General features: G+C 33.8%; 3 protein-coding genes across 3 annotated transcripts; all 3 read left to right on the plus strand.

Moving 5' to 3' along the window:
• Positions 1–1,128: 1,128 nt before the first annotated feature.
• LOC133197887 (uncharacterized) lies at positions 1,129–4,211 on the plus strand. The gene is made up of 3 exons (XM_061334072.1): positions 1,129–1,547; positions 2,898–2,941; positions 3,757–4,211. The coding sequence occupies exons 1-3, from the start codon at positions 1,129–1,131 to the stop codon at positions 4,137–4,139; spliced, it is 846 nt and encodes a 281-aa protein (XP_061190056.1). The 3' UTR covers positions 4,140–4,211.
• Positions 4,212–7,357: 3,146 nt separating this feature from the next.
• LOC133180137 (uncharacterized) lies at positions 7,358–10,957 on the plus strand. Its single transcript, XM_061314714.1, has 4 exons — positions 7,358–7,978; positions 8,738–8,798; positions 9,910–9,981; positions 10,491–10,957. The coding sequence occupies exons 1-4, from the start codon at positions 7,409–7,411 to the stop codon at positions 10,907–10,909; spliced, it is 1,122 nt and encodes a 373-aa protein (XP_061170698.1). The 5' UTR covers positions 7,358–7,408; the 3' UTR covers positions 10,910–10,957.
• Positions 10,958–16,891: 5,934 nt separating this feature from the next.
• On the plus strand, positions 16,892–21,295 carry LOC133197897 (uncharacterized). Its single transcript, XM_061334081.1, has 4 exons — positions 16,892–17,362; positions 17,639–17,675; positions 20,520–20,585; positions 20,694–21,295. The coding sequence occupies exons 1-4, from the start codon at positions 16,892–16,894 to the stop codon at positions 21,077–21,079; spliced, it is 960 nt and encodes a 319-aa protein (XP_061190065.1). The 3' UTR covers positions 21,080–21,295.
• The last annotated feature ends 281 nt before the right edge of the window (positions 21,296–21,576 follow it).

Here is a 21,576-nt window from a genome sequence, read left to right on the forward strand (position 1 = left end):
GAAAACTTACAAAAAATTCATTTTAAATGGCCAGTATCTGGCGCGATACCTTACGTTAAAAGCGTATCAGAAGACAGAGTCTATGTAATTATTTTCATATGAGGATTCTTCAGACTTACAGCATTCTTATTTTGATCCTGCTGATGTTCATCAAATTTTTAAAGATGTTTCGTTTATATTTCAATTCCAAACTTAGCTTCACTGTGGTCCGACCTAACTCCATGATTTCAACGAAACTAGATCTACTTTTTCTTAAGATACTCTGATGAGTTTGTCTCCACTGCATACATAAAAGAAAACTAAGTACATTATTATTGCTTTTCTTTGCAAAAATGAAAGCCCTCCTGACTTAAATCTACCATTGAAAGATGTTAATAAAAATGAAAAACAACAACCAATACTATTAAATTGTATTTTACCAAAAGACTATATCTAGGGAGGGGGCGGGGGGGGGGGAATTACTGTTCCATTTTTTTTTTAAATATAAAACTGCGTATGAGAAAAGCCATTCTGTTGCTAAATGGCGAGCTAATTCTTTTTTACTTTTTAAAATAAAATGATATGAAATAGAAATAACAGTTATGTATATTGCTGTCTTTTTAAGTTTCCCTTTGGAAAAGCAGCGATCGGTGACAGTCAGATCAGATCTGTAATAATTTTGAAAAAAAAATGCATACAGGAACTGAGGCCTTGGGTCAGGCAATTTCACCATTAAATAAAATACTTTTGCAGATATTGCATTGCTTTGTTTTGAAATTAACAAATAACAGATTTTGACTGCTCAACGTTATGCAATCGTAATTGATTGAAGACTCTGTTAGCATCATAGTTTTAAATACAGTAATGTATACCATTCCTGACTAGCCATATTAGAAATAGCTGTAAAATCCTGAGTAATCCCCCATATTTTTAAATTTATTTTAAAATTTACGTCACACTTGAGGTTCCTGTCGGTCTTTGACGGATGGCAATCACGAATTCGTGGCTTTTACAGGTTATCTCGCTTGTTCCAATCACCTGAAATCGTAAGCCTATCTGACAGATTCTTTCGCAATGTCTAAAAATAGATCGGGTAGTCTTAAATATAAATGTTTGCTTGTCGTACCATCGGTGTAAATCTCTAAGAAAATGCCAGAGAGAATAGGTGATATAGAGCTTGTCGAAACAGTACATCCTATGGATGGAAACCCTACCTTTGATTTGGAGGACAGTGAAAAGGTTTACTATCAGAAATGCACACCGGGCATGATTTCGACGGCGAATCCTTGGGACAAAGATTCATTAAACTGTAGAACAATGACATGTGTATCACCGGACACTAAACTGACCATTGTCCAGGATAGATGCAGTAAACAAATGCCAGGCCGTTGTTCTTTATGGATGCTGTGGTTGAAATTTTCTTCTTTTTTGTATTTGATTCTGCTTATTTTGCTAATCCTGTGGGCATTACACCAGCATAAAGTATTACAAGAGAGGAATACAGGACCAACACAATACCAGGTGAGTGTCTCCATTGACTCATTATGTCTGAAAACCAGGAGGTTTATGTATACTCTCCTCAGTAACCTGCATGATACATCCACAAAAATAACCTTATAATACTCAAACTTTCGATCGTACAAAACGATGACAGTCCATCAAAATTTTCTCTATTGACATTAAAAAATTTTGAAATATTTGTTACAATGTAGCAGCAAGTCTATCTCGTCTCCATACATTTTAATGAAACTGCAAATATTTACCCCTTTATATATCAACATATGGCACCAACAATTCCAAATGATTGATGTGCGTATTCATAAACTTTAAGAAAACATTTTAAATATATATTGTATCTGTTTTCAAATGACCATACCTATAATACCTTCAAATACCTTCAAATGACTATACAAACTATACAAAACAGAGAATACATCGTTTTATACATGTATGGGAAGTATACTATAGTAAAGTTTTTTACTAGGCTCGCCTCATTTTCTAATGGTATTAATCATGGAAAATCTATGACCAAGGTCGCCTTGAAACATCTAAAATAGGGCTAGTATGTACAATCATAAATTACATGCAGTTTCAAAACCCCTGATTTCAACATCTAGATTGCTCACTGCACCCTTAGTACATTCAGATGTTAAATATTAAGTATTTACACGGTGTAGAGTTTTTAAAAAAAAAATTGAGAACAATCGATTCAAGATACATTTACTTTCAGCACATATAATATGCACAGATCGACATACGGTTTAATTAATGTCTAATCTCTCGTTTTAGGTTCCTTCCTTTGCCTCTGCTTTAACTGGCGACGGAGAAACTGGTAAGAACATGATCCATTCCACATATCCCGTGTAAATACGTGAATCAAGGGCTTAGCTAGGGGTGTTTTATGTGGAAGCAGAAGAAGGCAAGGTGTTTTGGGGCCGTCTTGAGGCCCCAAATACATTCAGGGCAAAGCCCTGGTGTGGGCTCAGGGGGGCGAAGCCCGGAAGCTGGTGGATTTTTAGCATTTCTGACAACTAACTTTAGGTGTCCAGAAAATGCTGATTTCATAATGAAATTTTATAATTTCTTCTGGTGGGGTCTCGGGGCTAAATTTCCTAGAAGCTTGTGAATTTTAAGCTTTCTCTGACAGCTAAATTGGAGTGTCCAGAAATGTTACAGTAAATTAGCTTAAATTTCATGATTTAAAATTCAGATTTCACGATGAAATTCTCAATAAAGTAGACAAAGAATATCCCGTTTCATGACATTTTGATATTTTAAATTGAACCCTTATTTTCAGTGTCAATACTTGAGGACATTTTGTTGTCTTATAGATGGACTCCTTCTATTTAGTATCAATACAACAGAGTTTTGTTATTATCCTATATGTATTTTTTTTCTATTTTAGGTCTATCAGAAAGATCAAAAGCTTTACTGCACCAGGGTCAGAATATACCAGTCAGAGGTAAGCACATGCACCTGGTACAGTTTCATATCTTTAAAATCTGTATACAGTGACGTAGCATCGTTTTTGAAAGTGGGGGGCCAACTTCTTTAAGTACCTTTTTTTTTTTTACTTCAAACACTGCATTCCCCTTTTATTACCCTTATTTGACAATACTGCAACCAAAAAGGGGGGGGGGGGGCAACCGGACTTTCAATGACCATTTCCTATAGAAAAACATGTCTGGAAAAAAGTGGGGGGCACCCCCCCCCCCCCGATACTACGTGATTGTTATATATGATAGACTTTTTATTATATGCATGTAATGTAAATTAGCACTGTTCCCTTAATGCGTCTAAGAAAAAAAGTAAGAAAATCTCGATGGGGATCGAACTTCCATACAAGCCTACTATGATAAGTAATAGAATGTTTGGGGTTAATTCTGCACTTTTTGATGAAATCTCTTTAATTCTTTTTTTTAATCTCTGTTTAATGTTCCTTGACCAGACGTTTTCGCCCCAAACAAAATGGTCTGGATAAAAAAAAGGTGCTGGTACCACAAAGAAAGTTACCAAAACGCACACAGTAGGCCTAGTATAGAAGTTTCATAGGGAAAACAGTTTTATATTAAAAAAAAAAAAAAAAGCAATACAGTAATAAAGTTCAACCCAAACTAAAACACATTGCGTTGAACTTCAAACATTTGCGAGATTTTCTTTCGATCATAGCGAATGACAACGGTGGGATATGACTGATAAATGTTAAATTTTAATCTAACCATGCATGCTGTTTCTTAGCAAGTAAATAACACAGAAAAACTGTTTACTTAATTTCAGAGCCAGAGATAATGATATGGGAGAGGATGCCTTCTTCATACATAACCGGGACTGACATAAAATACAAAAACAGACGATATTACGTCAGTTCCGGCGGATATTACGAAGTGCAGTGTCGTTTACAGTTTGACACGTATTCTGGAGAAGTTCCAGTTAATGATACTACAATATACTTTTCCATGATAAAAAGCACGGGGCCTGGCAGCAGTGTGAATTTAATGTCTGAAAAGGCGACACTGAGACCCCGCACACACCGCGGGATTCAGTTAGGCCCTACCGTGTTCTCTCTGGAAGCCGGAAACTCGGTATATATTTCTGTATTGGGGCACAAATATGTGTATCGTACAAAAGACAGCTATTTCGCGATGAGAAGAATTGAATGAAAAAATCACAAACTTAGTATGCATGTTTATTGTGAGGTGCATATTGCAGTTAAATCTAGGTAACACACAAAATTCTGTTGTGCAGTTGCTGAATTCATGTACTTTTACTGTCCTTTATGTATATCAGATAGTCTTATATAGTTAGATAGTACAGTTTTATTTGCATGTTATTAGTATGTTGTTTATTAGTATCTTGTACGCGTAGACACAGAAAACGTCGTTGATGTAATGTTAACATGTTTAATTATTTTATAGTAAATGCACAAGGGTGAATCGTGTTATGCTCAAAGCAAAACGATGATGAATAGCATGCATGTAAATATTCATTCATGAAATCATATATGATTAATTCACAACATGTGTATATAGACCAGTTTTTCAAACTATTACCTCGACATTACAGATGCTTATTTATTTGCTCACCTGAGTCAAAGTGTCTGATCACCCTCCGTCTGTCGGCATTGTTTAAACTACTGGACCGATTTCAAACTTAACAGAAAGTATTCCTGGGTAAAGAGGATTCAAATTTGTTGAAATGAAGGGCCAATTTCCCTTTCAAAGGGAGATAATGAAAATAAGGAAGAAAATAAATGTGGATCATATTTTAGCATGAGAAAAATCATTTAAAAATCTTCTCTAAAATAACATGGTCTTGATTGGTGCTAACAGTATATGTAATGATGCTCATGTAGTGCAGATTCAATTGGCTTCGGAAACAATCTTCTCCAGAGCAATAACAACAGGTATTCATGTTGATAATACATTATTGAAGCACCCTATATTTTGTGAATTCAACTTTTTTAAACTGATGATCCACTCCTTCGGACTTAGATTGGGCTACAATAAGAGATGACTTCTCATAGAAATGAAGAGGGAAAAATCTTTTTAAAACTCGTCTTCTGAAGACTCAGATGAGCGTTGTGGCCAATGGGCCTCGATATTTTTTTTATTGGGGGGGGGGGGAGGAGGAGGGATAAACCCTTGTATATGTACATGTATTTTACATTCTGCATACACTGATTTATATGTATATCATTAATGATTATTTATGAAATTCTGGTTACCCTCTTTTTACCTCAATCAAATATATATAGTTTTTACAAATCAACTTCGTGTTTTAATATCTATGGTACATATATATATATATTTTTTTTTGCTAGTTGTAAAAAATAGCAAATTGATGCAAAATATCCAGGTTACTGCATATGTAACTGTATTCTCTCTTACATGTATATAGGAAGTAAACTGCATTAATTGATGTAGAGAGTATATGTGCATTTATTTTAGGAATGACTCTAATTCTTGGCCAAATTATTCGAGTATAACCTGGTTTGGGTCAGTTTACGCTTTATAATCCGCGAAGCGGATTATAAAACAGCGTAAACCGACCCAAACCAGGTTATACTCGAATAATTTGGCCAAGAATTAGAGTCATTCCTCATAATTTAATTTTAAAATCATTAAATAACTATGGGTGTAAAATTTCGTTGCTTTTTATTAGTTCAAATTTGCCGCTCAATAATACAACCATAGTAACGGAAGTAACGGAAGTGATGGGAAGCGAGGGGAGGTAAAAACTGATACATAGGCCTAGCAGCTTGTTTACATGTGGTAAGATCGAATTATTGTTTGAAGTTAAAGGTATATTTATTCAATCTGGAATTTTCCATGAATCCCGAGGACTGGAAATGAGAGGATTGTATGCATACAGATGATTCAGCTGGTTGTCAGGGGGGTGTGTCCCCATACCAAACCAGGTTATACAGAAATAATTTGTGTTCCTTTTTGGATATTAACCAATCAGAGGCTAGAATACAAACAAAATTAAATTATATACATATGTATTAAAGTAATGATCAGGTTTCCAACATTAGAGTTTAGAATATATTTATACTTACTCCAAGTGTTGAATATTCAGTTTATGCTTAATAACATTACGTTAAGAGTTTGTAAATTTTAAAGTTTATTTGGGCATTTGTAAGAAGTTGCTCTGTTAAAATAATTTAATAAAATGGCATAGTGAAATCGAAATACATGTAATATTGGCAAATAAAATTTCTTTTATGAATGAAGGACAAATTTATGTTGTTTTAGGAAAGTTTGCCAAACAAGCCCTGTATATATCCTTGTTTGTCAAAACAAGACTTAAATAAGCGATCACTGTTTTTTTTTTCTTTTCTAATATATTTAAATTTCCCCCCCCCCCCAAATGGCTATTATGTATTTCGGCGTCTGTATATTTTTAAAGGCTTATTCCCATTTTACTCTATTGTAAATTTTCAGGTGACGACTTACATGGGGACCAATAAACACGCCATGCAATTCTGAATTATTTTTTGCAGTATAAATAAAGTTTGAAAAAGAAAACAAGGATTTTCCATGCTACATTTGCTAATAAAATGTTGGACATAAATAAAGAGGAAAGATGTAAATGTTCATTTCGCATTTTTGTCATTTTATTTAGCATAAATCTTAACAAAGTTAATCTTTCAAAAGTATATATACATTAAACTTCACCATACATCAGTAATATTCACCGGAAAAAAAATTCCCATGCACGAAATTTACTTCAGCAAATAAAAGTACATGTACTTACAGGAAATAAAGAGAGAGAGAGAGAGGAGAAATTTTTTGATCTTTTAACAGTTACATGTTTGTGAATAATGTTTTAGCCCATAGCCTATGTAATATTTATAACTTAAGTTTTTCATTTGAGTGCAATTTTTGTTTGATAATCAAACGTCAAACTGCTATTTTAGTGAATCGAGTTAAAATTTTTATAGATTCAATACATTTATATTTATTTTTAATTCATAAACAAAAATTTTCATTAAATATATTTAAATGTTTCAATCACTAAGGGAATTCATATTATCTTTTTTGAAAATCTAAATTCTTAATAATTTTTCTTTATTTACTCAATATTCCATTTATTTGTTGTACCAAATATGGTAAAAAAAAAATCATTTCTCTTGAATGACTAGAAGAATTTTTTTAAGCATTTCCCTATAGGTAGCTCTTTTAAAAGTCTATTATGTGACTTATTTGTTTTCTTCATTTACATTCATGCAGTCAATTTATTTTTAATACTGAATGTTAGCTGAATAGGCCTTCAGCGCATGGCAATCTATTTAGGTCAACAATTTCCGACATGCGCACTTCTCTGCAATTAATGTTGATAACGGATTTCCCCTTACAGAATGGGAATTCCTACTCGTTTTTAGGTACCTAGCCGGATTTTTCTCAAGCATTTTGATGTAAACTTGAACATGCCGACAGTTTGTGAGGAATCGGGGGCCTCCGGCTCTTCTGTTGATTCTACATTGGATCTGAAAAAGAAACTTTTATCACAGGACACCACATACGAAAAATGCACGTGCCATGTGTTTACCCCAAGTGGAAGACAGTTTGGGAGGACAATATCGTTAGATCCCCAGCTTCTGAACCGTTGCGCCGAGTGTCACAAGGAAAAAGGTAGAACAAAGCTCCTTCACCATGAGAAAATTGCAGAAGAGACTGAAGACAACAGGGATAGAAAGTTGGGGGTTCGTTTGGGTACAGTGGTTCTAGAAGACAGGGTGGGAGGAACAAAACTATTGGATGATACGGACGGGGATGTGAAAGAGAAACTAATTGTAACTAATTGTGAACAAAATGAAAATGACAAAAATAATAAACTAGAGAAACTAGAGGATGAGGACCCAGAAAGGGGCCTCGAACCTCCCAAAAGAAAGCCCTGGACACGGAGAAAATTAGCTTTTAAGCTTACAGTATTGTTGATTGTTATTGCGTTAGCCATAACCGGCGTGGTTCTGGGAGTTACGAATAAGAAATCCAAGGTAGGTTAATTTATACATGTTTAGTAACTACATGTCATGACAACTCCCATCATGATCATATATTATTTAGCATGTTGTGTTTAAAGTGAAATCGATATGCTTACACGTGTGTTAATGCTTTATTTGACATATAAAAATACATTATTTTATTTGCTAATGAATTGGAGTATTGTTAATTAATTAACTCGCCAGGAGTAAGTGACGACACACATAGGTTAACAATCAGACCAAGTCGGTTAATGGCCCGTTCTGTATTTCGCAATACACCAGTAAACAGGTAAAGGACGACTATGTAACCAGGCCTAAACATGCTAAAAGTAAAAGCATATACCTAAGTGTTTTGTCCTATTATTACAAGCAGTAATAAATTACGAATTGACACATTTGTAAAATACTAGTAACCAGAGTACAGGGTTAAAATCTTTTCCCAGTGTTGCCGGGATAAAAATAGAAATAAAAGATTGTGAAAGGAATGTGTCGGTTATTATAATGGGGATACCCTTAAATCTTTGACGCACAATTTAAATGTCTTGTCAAGATAATAACATTCGCTTGAACATGTTGAAATGGATCTGAAATGAGAGAGAGAGAGAGAGAGAGAGAGAGAGAGGAAGCGAAGAAATATAGAATAGTTAAAAAAAACCAGCCATCGTTGGGCAAAATGGTCCAAGGTGCATTAAAGTCACTGAACGTCTTTGTTTGCTATTAACTTAGAGGTTAGAGATGATGAAACATTTACACGTCCGTTTTCCTTTTCAGGACAGACTACCCCCAGTTGAACAGAGATTACAACAGCCTCCCACACCGCCCCTTGTCACAAGTAAGTTACTAGGAAAGGTGTACCCTTGTTTTTGTTCCAGCCGAATTAAATGTATTTCTGCCATTCGGGGGACTTTTATAGCATTGTACATTAGAACTATCGACTTTATTGACAATTAAATTGATGTGTCTCTTTGACCTTCTGGGCTGCGTTCAAGATCGTAGTGGCTAACCTAGCTCCTTAAGGTGGTAGATATCTACCTCTATTGAACGGACAGCTAGCTTAGCTGCTACACAGGTGCTTGAGGACAGGACCCCCCCCCCCCCCCATACAGACCCCCGGGCTTGTTCGACTTTTTTCTCATAAATCATATATGGCTGACACATCTGTGATATAATCTCTATATCGTCAATTCGGAAAATTGACTTAAACAAACATTTTATAAAAAATTACTTTCCTACCCTATATATAAAAATTAATTTATATATATAGAGAGTGGGGTAGATTTTATAAAATGTTTGTTTTAGGTAATTTTTCCAATTGTTGGTATAGATTATTTCACAAATATGTCATTGAAAGATAATTTATGAGAAAAAAAGTCGAAAATGCCCGAGGGTCTATATCGGGGGGGGGGGGGGGTCCTGTCCTCAAGCACCTGTGAGCTGCTAAGTGTTAGATTTTGGATTAAAAAAATATAAATAAAACCTTTTTTGGAACAAAAGGGGTTTATTTCAGGCGAAAATACATACATAGATTTACATTTAATTCGCTAAGATGTAGAAAGCAACGCTCCTTTTTGTTAAAATCTTAAGCGCTACGAAGTGGTAACTAAGGAGGCCATCTTGGATTTGGTAGTTAGCATCAAATATTTATGCTAGCTCTCTCTACGTAGCGGCTAGGCTAGCTTAATGTTCAAGATCGTAGCTTTACGTAGAGGATACGTAGCGGCTACACTCTTGAACGCACCGTTAGTCTGCCCGTACCGTTGTCGGATGACGTGACTTTTAGGGGCAGCATAAAACCAGTACCTAACTTTATGGCTTCATATCTAATAAAATCTTTTTAAAAAATACTTTCAAAATTCCTGTATTCAGTTATGGATGCATTTTCTGATAATTTCTGATTTTTTACACAATATGCAGATCTATAAAAGTCTATTATTTTCTCACAGAATTCCAAACACATTCTCCGGCGAGGAACTGTTCGTTGAAGATGGAGTTGGATAAGGACAATTTGGAAACTGGTAAGATGATGTCTGTATTTGTTTCATTGATTATGATCTCAGTTGTTTGTGGGCACGCACTTGTCTTATGCATACTTATCTCAAGCACATTTTGATCCCTCTCGGAAGTGTTTTTGTAGTGGCTCGTGCCTTCACATGTTCCAGCAGTCATATATTTGGAGGATTTTAAATGACTAGAGATGGTCTAAATATATACGTTTACCAATAGATAGAATGGTTTCCTTTATATCTTCCTCAATGAAACGCCGCGTGCTGTAAATAATTCAGTTAGTCTTCACAAATTGCATGTAGGCCTTTTTGACGTATCTGTTAATTCAGTTACCAAACTTCTTCAAACTTTCCTTCCTCAAACCACAGACACCTGAAATTTTATCAGTAAATTACAAATATAGCCCTAGCCTGTACAAAGAGGTGGGATTTTTCGATCTTAGGCTTTATTTGCAACTTAAAACTTAATTCTATATACTATTAACATGATTGATTAAAATATTCTATTTTTTGTTAACTAGGAACTCCGGACACTTTTCAGTCACACAAACTTCCTTGGAGACCACTGACGTCACACTCTGCCAGCAACGCCATATTATACTCACCAGAAGCGAAGACGTTTAACGTCACAGAATCCGGGTACTTTACAATTCATGCTGATGTTCATATAGACACGCATTTCTGGATCAGCAGTGAGGACCTTCCGAAGACTTTTTCCTCCATTTTGTGTATCCAGTTTCCCACGAGAACACCAGCGAAGAAATGCAACACGTCTAAATACGTTGCACGCACGGTGCGTGCACAGGCTGTGCATACAGACATTTATTTAGAGAAAGGGGAGACATTTTACGTGACTATTGAAGTGATATCGTTAAAAATGATATATCACCTCCCTACAGACAAAAATAACATCATAGAAATTACATTTAAAAATTGCTAGCCATGTTTATAGTTGTATTACTGAATATATGAGATTTATTTATATTTTCATGTTAAGTTTTTAAATAAAAAGAAAAAAATACATTGAATTCGAATTGTACCTGTATTGCTTATGATGCAAAAGACTAGAATCCCAAAACTGTTTTATATGTGGTTTACACTTAATTTTTAATTTTTTCCCACGGGACTCAGGGTGCAGATTCTGAAGAACAATTGAATTTTACCTTCGATAAGTGATTTGGACTTGATTGAACTATCACTTAGTCCCAAATCTCAATATGAGTGGCCCACGCCTATCAGCCATACTTTATTTATTGAATGATAGGAATTTTGATCTTTTTTTTCTTCACTGTTGAATATTTTAAGTAGGATTTCAAGACAAAAAAAAATAAAGAAAATGTTCAATAAGCCTTTTGGGGGGTACCTTGTTTGGATTTTTAGTTTGTAACAAAGAAACAGAAAAACTTATATTTGGACTGCGTTCAAGATCGTAGTGGCTACAGTGCATCAAGCTCTGAGTATTGGGCTTCGATCCTGAACGGTACACTAGCCTAGCTACAACAAACGTTTATTCATAGAGTGCGTTTAATGTATCTAGGTATGTTCTGAACCTATGTTATTGACAATCAAAAGGATCAGAAACAAGTTCTATCAACTTACTAGTTCCTCTCCTTAATACAACACATAATAACTGTCATGCAAAAAATGTCAAAAACTTCAACATATATCTAGATATCTAGCAAGCAACTAGGCTAGCTGCTACGATCTTGAGTGCAGCCATGATATCAATGTGGTTTTTGTCTGGAAAGGTTGCTGCAAGCATGGTACGCATGAATATGAAATTGAATGTCCATAACAGAATGTTTTTTCTCCAAGGAATATATAAACCTCATGAGAATTCCTGAATTTAGATTGGTGTATTTTCTCATCCTCACAACGTCAGCTAGAGGTCCTGCGTCCACTTGATGGGATTCCTGTTAAACTTAATTCATTTTTATGGGCTGACTGCAGCAACGTCTTTCGGGGGAAATTACAAATCTTATCTCTCGAGCAAGTCTTTCGGTGACAAAAAAACTCTTTTTAACATGTATATTGAGGTGTCAACTGCTAAGTTTCTGTTTACTTTTACGTCAACAATTTGATTGATGCTTCTCAATAAGGAAAAAGAGGCCCATAGGCAAAACGCTCACCTGAGTCACTTGGCCCTACTGTCTTTCAGAAAAAAAAAATTAAAGATCTTGATGACCCTTATTTCAATAGAACAAAAAATGACCTCAGATTGTGGCCTCTACATACCCTCCAGAGGATATGATGTAACCAAACTTGAATACACAGACTGGGGTGCTTCAATATCAATTTGATTAACATAGCTCTGCTATTTCCCCTTCATAAGAATTTTAAAACTCCATATTCATTTGATAATCAGTGAATAAACTTGAATCTACACTTTGTAAAGAAGCTAAATTTCATCTTTTTGTGCCCAAAGGTTCTTAGGAAGATTTTAAAAGATCCATCAAATTTTGATCAATTCTTTTAAGTATTTCCCCTTGAAAGAGGTGTGGTCCTTCATTTCAACAGTTTGAATCCCCTTTACTTAAGGATGCTTTGTGGCAAGTTTGATTGAAACTGGACCAATTTTTCTTGAGAAAACGTCAAAAATGTATTAAAAAATAAAAAGAAAAAAGAAAATAAAGGAAAAAAAGCTTAAAGACGACATTCATGCAGAGGACACCAGACAACTGTTCACTTGAGCTAATTTTGACTCAGGTGAGCTAAAAACGAATCAAGTTTATTAGAGGTCCGATGGTCACGAGTAGACTTGGGGCCCCTGACATTATGAGGATACATCTAGCTTTACAAAGTATAGAACAGTTCTAAGAACGATATTGATTCATGTTTGATTCTCTGATGTAGCTACATGTATATTACTGACGACGGTTGCTTAAACTGATTTCATTTTCTGAGAATTGCTCAATTTTGTAATAATATATTTTCTAAAGACACTGGTATTTAAGGATTTTGTTTAAACAATACTATTTTTATTTTTGATAGAGTATGGCATAAGGGTCTAGTTATTCTTTTTATAAAATAATTAATTTTTTTTAATACATTAAACATAATTATGTTTACTCCTTATTACAGGACATCTGTTTTACTCCTTATTATATATATATATATATATATATATAGTCTAGACCTTCAAATGGTCATATGCAAGATCTCCCATTGTTTTTTGGTTGGATATGATCTTTATACAACTCATTGTGTGTTTTCTATCCCCTCGCCAATGAAGATCGGAGATAGAAAAAATCACAAGTAGTTGGATAAAAATCGTTTCCAACCACAAACCATGGAGATCCTGCATATGACTATTTTTAAAGGCCTAGACTGCCCTTGACCGGTACACTGTGGTATATTAATTAAGTTAATTACATTATCGTGATTTGTTCAAGTATTTCAGCAGGAAGTACCATAATATCCTTGTCAGTACAAAGTACTAGAAGCAATTAAAATATAAACATGCAATTGTCAGAACCAGGATGGAAGATACATAGACAAGTCATGCTCCATGGTCATTAAATAAGGATCTTTATTTAAGTATACCATGCCGCCCTGCTTTTCTTTAGCAGGGCCAGTGGGTTGATGTTGACATACTTGTATACTTATTGTATGATAGTAAGGGAGATATGAAGATTTATTCAAGCGAGGACCAATGGAATAATAATTTTGCAAACAATCAATTTTGAATTTACCGAATCAATCAACAATGTTTAAACACAATTTTTTTTTTAACTTGAGAGCTCCTCTCAAAGAGGGTGTTGCAGAAACTCGCGATTATTCCCTAAATCGAGAAGGACATTTAAGGACATACGCAACGTACCTTACCTACTGATAATTTTTCGAGATATTCTTAATTTAAGATTATAGTACCATCAAATGTTCGTAGACAAAAAATCAGCATGCATTACCAGGGGTTTTGAAAAGATATCAATTGATGAAAATTCTTGTATAATTCAAAGAAAAATATACAAAAATTACCAAACACATATTGTAGATGTTTTGTGTATCCAAACTTGTTTTAGAAGAAGTTTACAATAGCATATATAGACAATAAAATGTAGCACACGGTTCCTTTAAGCATTGGAACTCTTCAACTCCAGGGAAAAAGACAATAAAGTTCAAACTACGTTGCGTATGCCCTTAAATACCCACGACGCATGGAGAGTTATCTCTAAATATAGATAATGCTACGTAGATGACTTTATTTAAATACGGCGGGTATGTCCAGCTTGTTATAACAAATTAAACCATTTCAATTTTACGTTTATTTCATGCATAGTTTTTCCTAACATAGACTGGCGACCTGTTAGTAAACTTCTTTTTCACATCTATGGTCACTGTCGCCATATTGAACGAGAAAAGTTAGAATTATAAAAAGCACAATTAAAGGCAAGTGCACCTTGCACATCATTTTGAAAGATGTACTGTAGACAGCATGCGTTAATATTTTTCAATATATAAAAATGTGTCCAATAATCACGCTGTTGATGCAATATCCAAGAAATTTCATTGAGTCATTTCAATTTAGTTGTTTCAAGTCAAATCTGAGCCACTAATTAACAGAACAATAATGAAATGAGTATGAAAAAAAAATTATTTAAAATGATAGTACTTTATTTCTTAAGACAACGCCACTATATAATAACGTTAAATGTATGACATTGGTTTATCTCATTATTTATTTATTAAATCACAATATCAAGTAAAACAATTTTATTCTGCATGCATTTAAAATATTGCCCATTAACTTTGACATTCTCTCCCTCTCTCTCTCTCTCTCTCGAGATGTTACATTGAACTTCCATTATATAAGAAAAAAATATGTATATAAGCCATTCCAGGATTCGAACCCATATAATATAACGAACTGTAATAAAAGATAAAAGAATCTTCGCACAGAGTCCAGACGCTTTACCACTAGACCAGCTCCGACACTGAAGTATCATGTGCTATTTTATGTGCTCATTTCGCATTTCGGATGGATAATAATTTTTATTCGATTTTTGTGATTTTCAAAAATATGCCTCTTTGAAACAAAAATCGGAAATGGCAGTTTTGAAGGAAAATACTGTCTCTTTGTGCGTATATCAAATTCATTTTGTTTCAAGGAGGCAATTTTTCAGAACAATGGGGATTCCCTATTTGAAAAACAGAAAACTTGAATTATTTTGCTATGTGACTAATTTACACTTCATTTAATGTCAAATTGGTTTTCGATACGCAGTTTCTAAATATCGCTCTACATTGTGCTGTATATACCGTTGTATCTGAAAAAAAATTTAAGACCGTTTTCTGTTACATAAAATTTTTCTTTTGAACTGCTACAACTTTAGGGAAAATAACAAAAGAACTGCAACACCCTCTTTTCTTTCAATTTAAAAGTCGGGCTCTCAAATTTACTTTCAATTGAAAAGTTAATACTTTTGCCTTCTTTTTATCGATGAAAAATTAATGTACGTATGTTATATGTTAGGCCTTTGTATATTTTTGTTAAGAAAAGAACATTTTAGTATTATATGTCGATACGATATATTCTGGTGAGCTTGAGATAAAAGATATACCACAGAGTCTGACACATCTGTTTCATATTTGGATATTTTACTTGAAAAAGACGTTAGGGACTAGGCAAAAATTATCACCATGATGGGACCGGTACAAAAAAATTTCTCATTAAAAAAAATTACATGTCCCATAGCTTTCGTATTGAAAAAAAAAAAAATTGTCCCATGCCTTTAGACTTATAAAAAAGGTTACTGTCCCATGGTTAAATCTTGATGTGAGATTATTGTTACATTAAAAGTTTAAATCTAAATTTAAACCTATCTATAACTATCTCTTATCTAATCTTTAGATTTAAACTTTTAATGTTACATTATTGCAAAAAAAAAAAAAAACAAAACAAAACAAAACAAAACAAAAAAAAACAAAAACAAAAAAAAAAAAACAAACAAAAAAAAAACAAAAAAAACAAAACAAAGATTAAGATGTTAACAATTACTTTTATAAATTAACTGAAGGAGTCTTTCAGATTACAGGTATATCAAACATTAATGCTAAAAAATGTTTTTGTCCCATGGTTTTTTTCGATGAAAAAATTCCATGCCTGTTTGTACCGGTCCCATCATTGTGATAAATTTTGCCTGGTCCCTTAATGGTAATCTAACAACCAAGCTTTATGATAAACGTGATGACTTTAACTTTTCAATCGTCAGCTTCCCTTACTTATGCAGCAATTAATATACCTTCATCACCTGCATACGGGGTTTATATCTCTCAGTTCATTTGAGCATGCTCTACGTATGTACAATTTCTAAAACGGGGTAAATTATTGGCAAACAAGTTGATGAAACAAGAATATCAGCAGTCTCGTTTAAAGTCATCATTTCGTAAGTTCTATGGTCGATACAATGACCTTGTCAGCAAATACAATTTATCATGAGTCGGTTTATCAAATGCTGACTGACGTTTTTCATACTAATTGTTAGGCCAATATTTACACACTGAATTGTCGACGGATTTTCCCGTTATTTCCCGATCATGACAAGGAGCATACGGCAGGTGTGATCGGTCGGCAGGGGATGCTCACTCCTCCATGGCACCTGATCCCACCTCTGATGTTTTGGAGGTCCGTGTTTGCTCTGCTCCTATTTTGTATTGTTTAATGGACTTTTGAACTTGAATACAGTTCGTTATCTCCATATATTTATGTTAGGCCTTTGTATATTTTTGGCGAACAAAGATTTTAACGGGTTCTGTTTCTTTAAAACAGTCATTTGGAAAAAAAAATTATTTGAAATTAACAATGTAAAGAATCAGTTCTTCAAAATTTTGATATGCGGGTACACACAGGCAATGTACACCAACGTCGTCGGAAAACCCAAACGTCTAAAAATAGAAGAGAGGAGTGGGCGCAGTGTCAGATATGGCGGCCGGAGATGTACCAAGATGTCCGGAGTGCCAACAAAAACAAACCCTGTCTCCGGTACCCGAATCTGGACAACCCCTGATTGAAAGCAAGCATTGTCATTTATGTAGAAAGCTTCAGAAAACTTTCGTGGACATTCCACGGCCGGCATTCAATCGGAGTGTATCTTGTCCTGCCAGGTCTAATGTTGTGTCATATGTGCAACAAGGAGGAGAACCGCTTAGTGCCTCACTGACAGATGAGGAGGATAAAGATGATTCTGAAGATGTCAAAAAAATCGACTTTGGGGTCAATTTCTGTAGCGAATCGTCGCCAAGACAACGTGTTTGTCGGGTTATCAGCAAACAAACGGTTATTTTTATTGCGATAGGCCTATTTTTAGTGCTAATTGTATTGATTTGTGTACTCTTCTATGGTGTATTCTCGGGACGCAGTTCCCAAGGCGAGGGACCCACCCACAATACCCCGGTATGTTTAATTTTCTAAATTTTAAAAGTTTAATTTCAAATGTTTATTTTAATCTATAATAATTCTTATTCGGTGAACAAATTATAAAAAGAGTGAGACTAGGACAATAATATCTCCATTTGTTTTTTATAATGTAAATAGCCGGTGATTTTTGAATACAGCCCAAGCAGTTTATTTATACACTTTTTGGTAATTTGTCATTGCTAAATTTAACTTCTTTCACCGAATTTGAGTGCAAAGGTTATCATCAGCCAATCAAATTCTTAATCTTTTCAGAGCCCTTTGAACCACGGCCTCACCAGGAATGTGACTGGTAAGCATTTCATTCATAATTTATCGTAAATACAGGAAGTCGGTCATGACTAATCCGAGACCGTACAACGGCCTTGGGGATATTATGCATCTTAGTTTGTCACGTTTAAAGTTTAAATCTTAATTGAAACCTATCTACTAATAATTATCTATAAGTTTAAATTAAGAGTTAAATTTTTAATGTAACGAATTCATGAACATTGATAAATAAATCTCTTTTTTTTTTCTTCAGTTTCATGTATAATTCTAGTATAACAGTGGTCTTGACCGTAATTATGTATACTTTTAAATATATTTATATAAAAAAAATGCTGGAATACAACTTTATTTTCCTTGTAGGCAAAAATAAGTAATGTGAATTTAAAATTTACAAATTAGAACGCTAAGTAATGGGGAAAAGGGAAAGAGAATACGTAATGTGTTATAGAACCGTCTCGACGCAAGTCACATGTGCACATGGTCGTGTCATGTTAAATTGTCAATTTTGAATTCACCGGTAAATACAGTCGTTCAGAAAGTTAAATCAATTCATTAGAACGGATTTAAATATCATTTTGAAATTATAAAATTAAAATTTGGTGTATTTATGTAAAGATATCGATTCCTTAAAAAAATATTTACCTACGTAAATTATCGTGTATTGTTTTGAATTAAAAAAATCAATTATGGTCTCTAAATAAATATTATTGCACACACTTGGCAGTGTGGCATAAAAAAGAAAATGTAGCGTGTGTCCAATAACATGCGATGAGAATTCAAAATCCATATTTTTGACATTTTCTTGAAATTAGCTTTACGTCAGACTGGGCCGTGTGGCTTGCATATACAAAGTATTTATTCCTATAACGTTCGTTAAAGGTGCATAGACAGAGATTTGAGGTTTATATTTTCTCAAATTTTCTGTATAATATCACATCTTATATGTTGCTATAGCATTTCACACGAAAATAAAATTAAAAACTTATTTAATTTGGAAATTATTGAAACTACGAATTTCGGGAGGTGTTTGATTAAGACATCGTTGCACTTTCACAATTTTTAACTTTATCCTTAATACTTAAGAAAAAGTATCAATTTTGTTGAGTATTAATGAATAATATTACATCTATAATCCAGAAAATTCAGAGTAAAAATGTGCGAAAGCAAAACCCACTCACTTAAGTATTGTCAGCCCGTGCTCAGTGTTGTGTACTTGTGTAAAGAGTTTAACAAATTGAATACACCCGTGAAACGTAACAGGGCACGAGCTCTGTTGTTGTTAATGTTTACGTTTCACCGGGTATGTTCAATTGTTAAACTCTGCACACACCACTGAGCACGGACTGACAATACTGATGAGAGGATTTTGCTTTCTACATTTTCTACATTTCTACTCTGAAATTTCTGCATTATAGTTTTAATATTTTTCATTGATAAACAGCAAAATTGCTACTTTTCTAAAGTAATAAGGATAAAGTTAAAATTTGTGAAAGTGCAAGGATGTGTCTATCAAACGCGTCCAGAAATTCGAAGTTTCAGTAACATAAGATTTTTATCAAATTTTCCTATGAAATGCTATAGCAACATATAAGTCATGAAATTATACAGAAAATTTGAGTAAAAATTAACTTCGAATCTGTGTCTAAGCACCTTTAAATAGTGTGTATTGTTTTAATTATTATATATTTACTAAATCATGGTCCATATTAGAATATTGTCGTACACGTTTGCCAGTGTGGACTTTATTAAGAAAATTATAGCATTTGTCCTCGAACTTTATGGACAGCCCTCGTATACATCAAATTACGAGCATGTTAGTAAACAAAGATTTAATGAATAATTATTAACTAAGACCGAGAATTACCACACTTGCCCCCTTCCCCTACGACACTAGATAAAATCTGCTCACAATTCTATTCATACTTCTAGCCATTTCTGCCGATGCTCAGGTAATGTGTTGCATACTAAAATTTCTTTGTCGCCAAAAAAAATTAATTATACCTTTTATTATTTTCCCCTCTTCTCAATAGACCAGAAGTTTGATTTTTTTTTAAAAAAACATTTACTGTATATTTAAAATACATAATTATGTCTAAAATCTTTAGACACCAAACGTGATTAATTATGGACTATCACTTTTTGGTTTGAATCTGTAAGTTCAAAGAATAAGAAAGCAAGTTTTTTTTACAGTCTAAAAGAATCGTTTTTAAATATAGGTAGTGTGTCGCAGCAGCAACACAACTAAAAATGCTTTTTCAGTTATTATGTTGTTAATAATACAGATTACGATTGAAAAATGACGAAATTCTGCAAAACCATACTAAGTTATGAAATATTAAGTAACACAGGTCATATAGAGTTATTCCCCATGACTTTAAATATACAGCTATGTGTCTTTGTATTCACTTTCTTACTTTATCATATTAAGAAATATTTAAGAGTATACAAACCAAGCCATGGGTATGAGTCCAACTCCAAATAATGAAATTTTACATGTACAGTAGTGTATGTCTTTATTGAATTATCTACAATTCATCAATAACATTTATATACTCCATATCCCCTGTGTTATAAAATCCTGTTTATCAACTGTGTCATAAAGTATATTAAATGCATAGTGTAAAAAGTTGTTATAGTTTTAGATTTTATTTAAAGATTTCTAGAATGTAACAACATTTAATTAGTTGTAATTTTATTGAATTGTTTAATATTTAAATTAAACATAATTATTTTTAAATCAAGTTTATTATTGAAATTAATTTCGTAACTTTCAATGGCATCTAAAAGGAAAAAGTAAATAAAAAAATTAAAATCAATATAAATCATGAATATCACAGAAGTTAATCAATCATTTTCTCCGTTTCAGTTTTTCCCCATCATCAACATTGTACGTCACACAGTTTATTCCTTGTCGACGTCTCCAAGCCTAAAGGTCAGAAAATATAAACAAGAGTATAACATACGTTGTGACTCGCTTTTATTCTGTAACATTTTTATTGAGTAATATATAAATAACAGGAAAATACTCATCTACTTTCAGCCTCCGATAACCAGTCCACCACCGTGTCCTTTAGACTTGTGAACTCATCAGATAACAGCGTTAGTCTTTCCGAAGATGGACAGACCATCCACTTCAACAAAGCAGGCTTGTACGACATAGATGTGGATTTTATAATGGACACCTACTCCCTTGACAGTGTCTCTCAGGACCGCTCTTATCACCAGACCCTCTGTCTGAACATAACCAGTAGGCCTCCGGTCTGCCGACCTCTCATCATGCGCGAATGGATGAGACTGCCCCTCAGTGTTAATGCTAAAGTTCGCGCACATTACGGACAGAGGTTGTCCGTTTTTGTGAAGAACCACAAAATCTTGTTTCCGGATCCCAACGGAAACATGTTGTCGATTGTAAAAAGGTACTGTTAAATCATGAATGAATCCATCTATAAAAAATTGTCAGGGAATATTGCCAAGTAAGAACAAATCAATGTTTTGTATGGAATTTCTGAACTCATTGCTCATTGAAAAGATCCGCCGCCATATCGAATAAAGTTGTGTATTCTGTGATAATTAGTTGCTAGCGATACATAGCTGGATATTTATTTTTCTCTTTGAAAGGAATATGGGCCATTTGATCCCTGTCCAATATTATATATCAACATGAGTCAAGTGACAACTATCTGATCTGTTAATTGTACAATAACTATAGACCTGTTCTATTGTACAATAACAAATTGTCTATAGATAGCTTTCATATGACATATTTTCTCTCCGAGTTATTTCCCTTGGCCGCCATCTTGGTGGTCAACATGGTAATTTTTCCTGTTTGTCTTACCAAATTTAAGAGGGTGTAGCAGAAATATTTGGGGGAAAATCTTTATAAAACAAAAATTATGAAATAAAGAAGGCTTTAACAAATGTAT

The sequence above is a fragment of the Saccostrea echinata genome, unplaced genomic scaffold (assembly GCF_033153115.1).
Source record: "Saccostrea echinata isolate AGI-Se365-2 ecotype Australia unplaced genomic scaffold, CSIRO_AGI_Sech_v1 ptg000001l, whole genome shotgun sequence".
In the NCBI taxonomy this organism is placed as follows: domain Eukaryota; kingdom Metazoa; phylum Mollusca; class Bivalvia; order Ostreida; family Ostreidae; genus Saccostrea; species Saccostrea echinata.

What these genes read in the sequence shown, in the direction of transcription:
- LOC133197887 (XM_061334072.1), top strand. Translation starts at nt 1,129, where the DNA reads ATGCCAGAGAGAATAGGTGATATAGAGCTTGTCGAAACAGTACATCCT. An exon ending in CTGAAAACCAGGAGGTTTAT is followed by an intron (nt 1,548 to 2,897) that starts GTATACTCTCCT and finishes TCTATCAGAAAG; the next exon opens with ATCAAAAGCTTTACTGCACC. An exon ending in TCAGAATATACCAGTCAGAG is followed by an intron (nt 2,942 to 3,756) that starts GTAAGCACATGC and finishes ACTTAATTTCAG; the next exon opens with AGCCAGAGATAATGATATGG.
- LOC133197897 (XM_061334081.1), top strand. Translation starts at nt 16,892, where the DNA reads ATGGCGGCCGGAGATGTACCAAGATGTCCGGAGTGCCAACAAAAACAA. An exon ending in GACCCACCCACAATACCCCG is followed by an intron (nt 17,363 to 17,638) that starts GTATGTTTAATT and finishes TAATCTTTTCAG; the next exon opens with AGCCCTTTGAACCACGGCCT. An exon ending in CCTCACCAGGAATGTGACTG is followed by an intron (nt 17,676 to 20,519) that starts GTAAGCATTTCA and finishes TCTCCGTTTCAG; the next exon opens with TTTTTCCCCATCATCAACAT.
- LOC133180137 (XM_061314714.1), top strand. Translation starts at nt 7,409, where the DNA reads ATGCCGACAGTTTGTGAGGAATCGGGGGCCTCCGGCTCTTCTGTTGAT. An exon ending in TTACGAATAAGAAATCCAAG is followed by an intron (nt 7,979 to 8,737) that starts GTAGGTTAATTT and finishes TTTCCTTTTCAG; the next exon opens with GACAGACTACCCCCAGTTGA. An exon ending in CACACCGCCCCTTGTCACAA is followed by an intron (nt 8,799 to 9,909) that starts GTAAGTTACTAG and finishes ATTTTCTCACAG; the next exon opens with AATTCCAAACACATTCTCCG.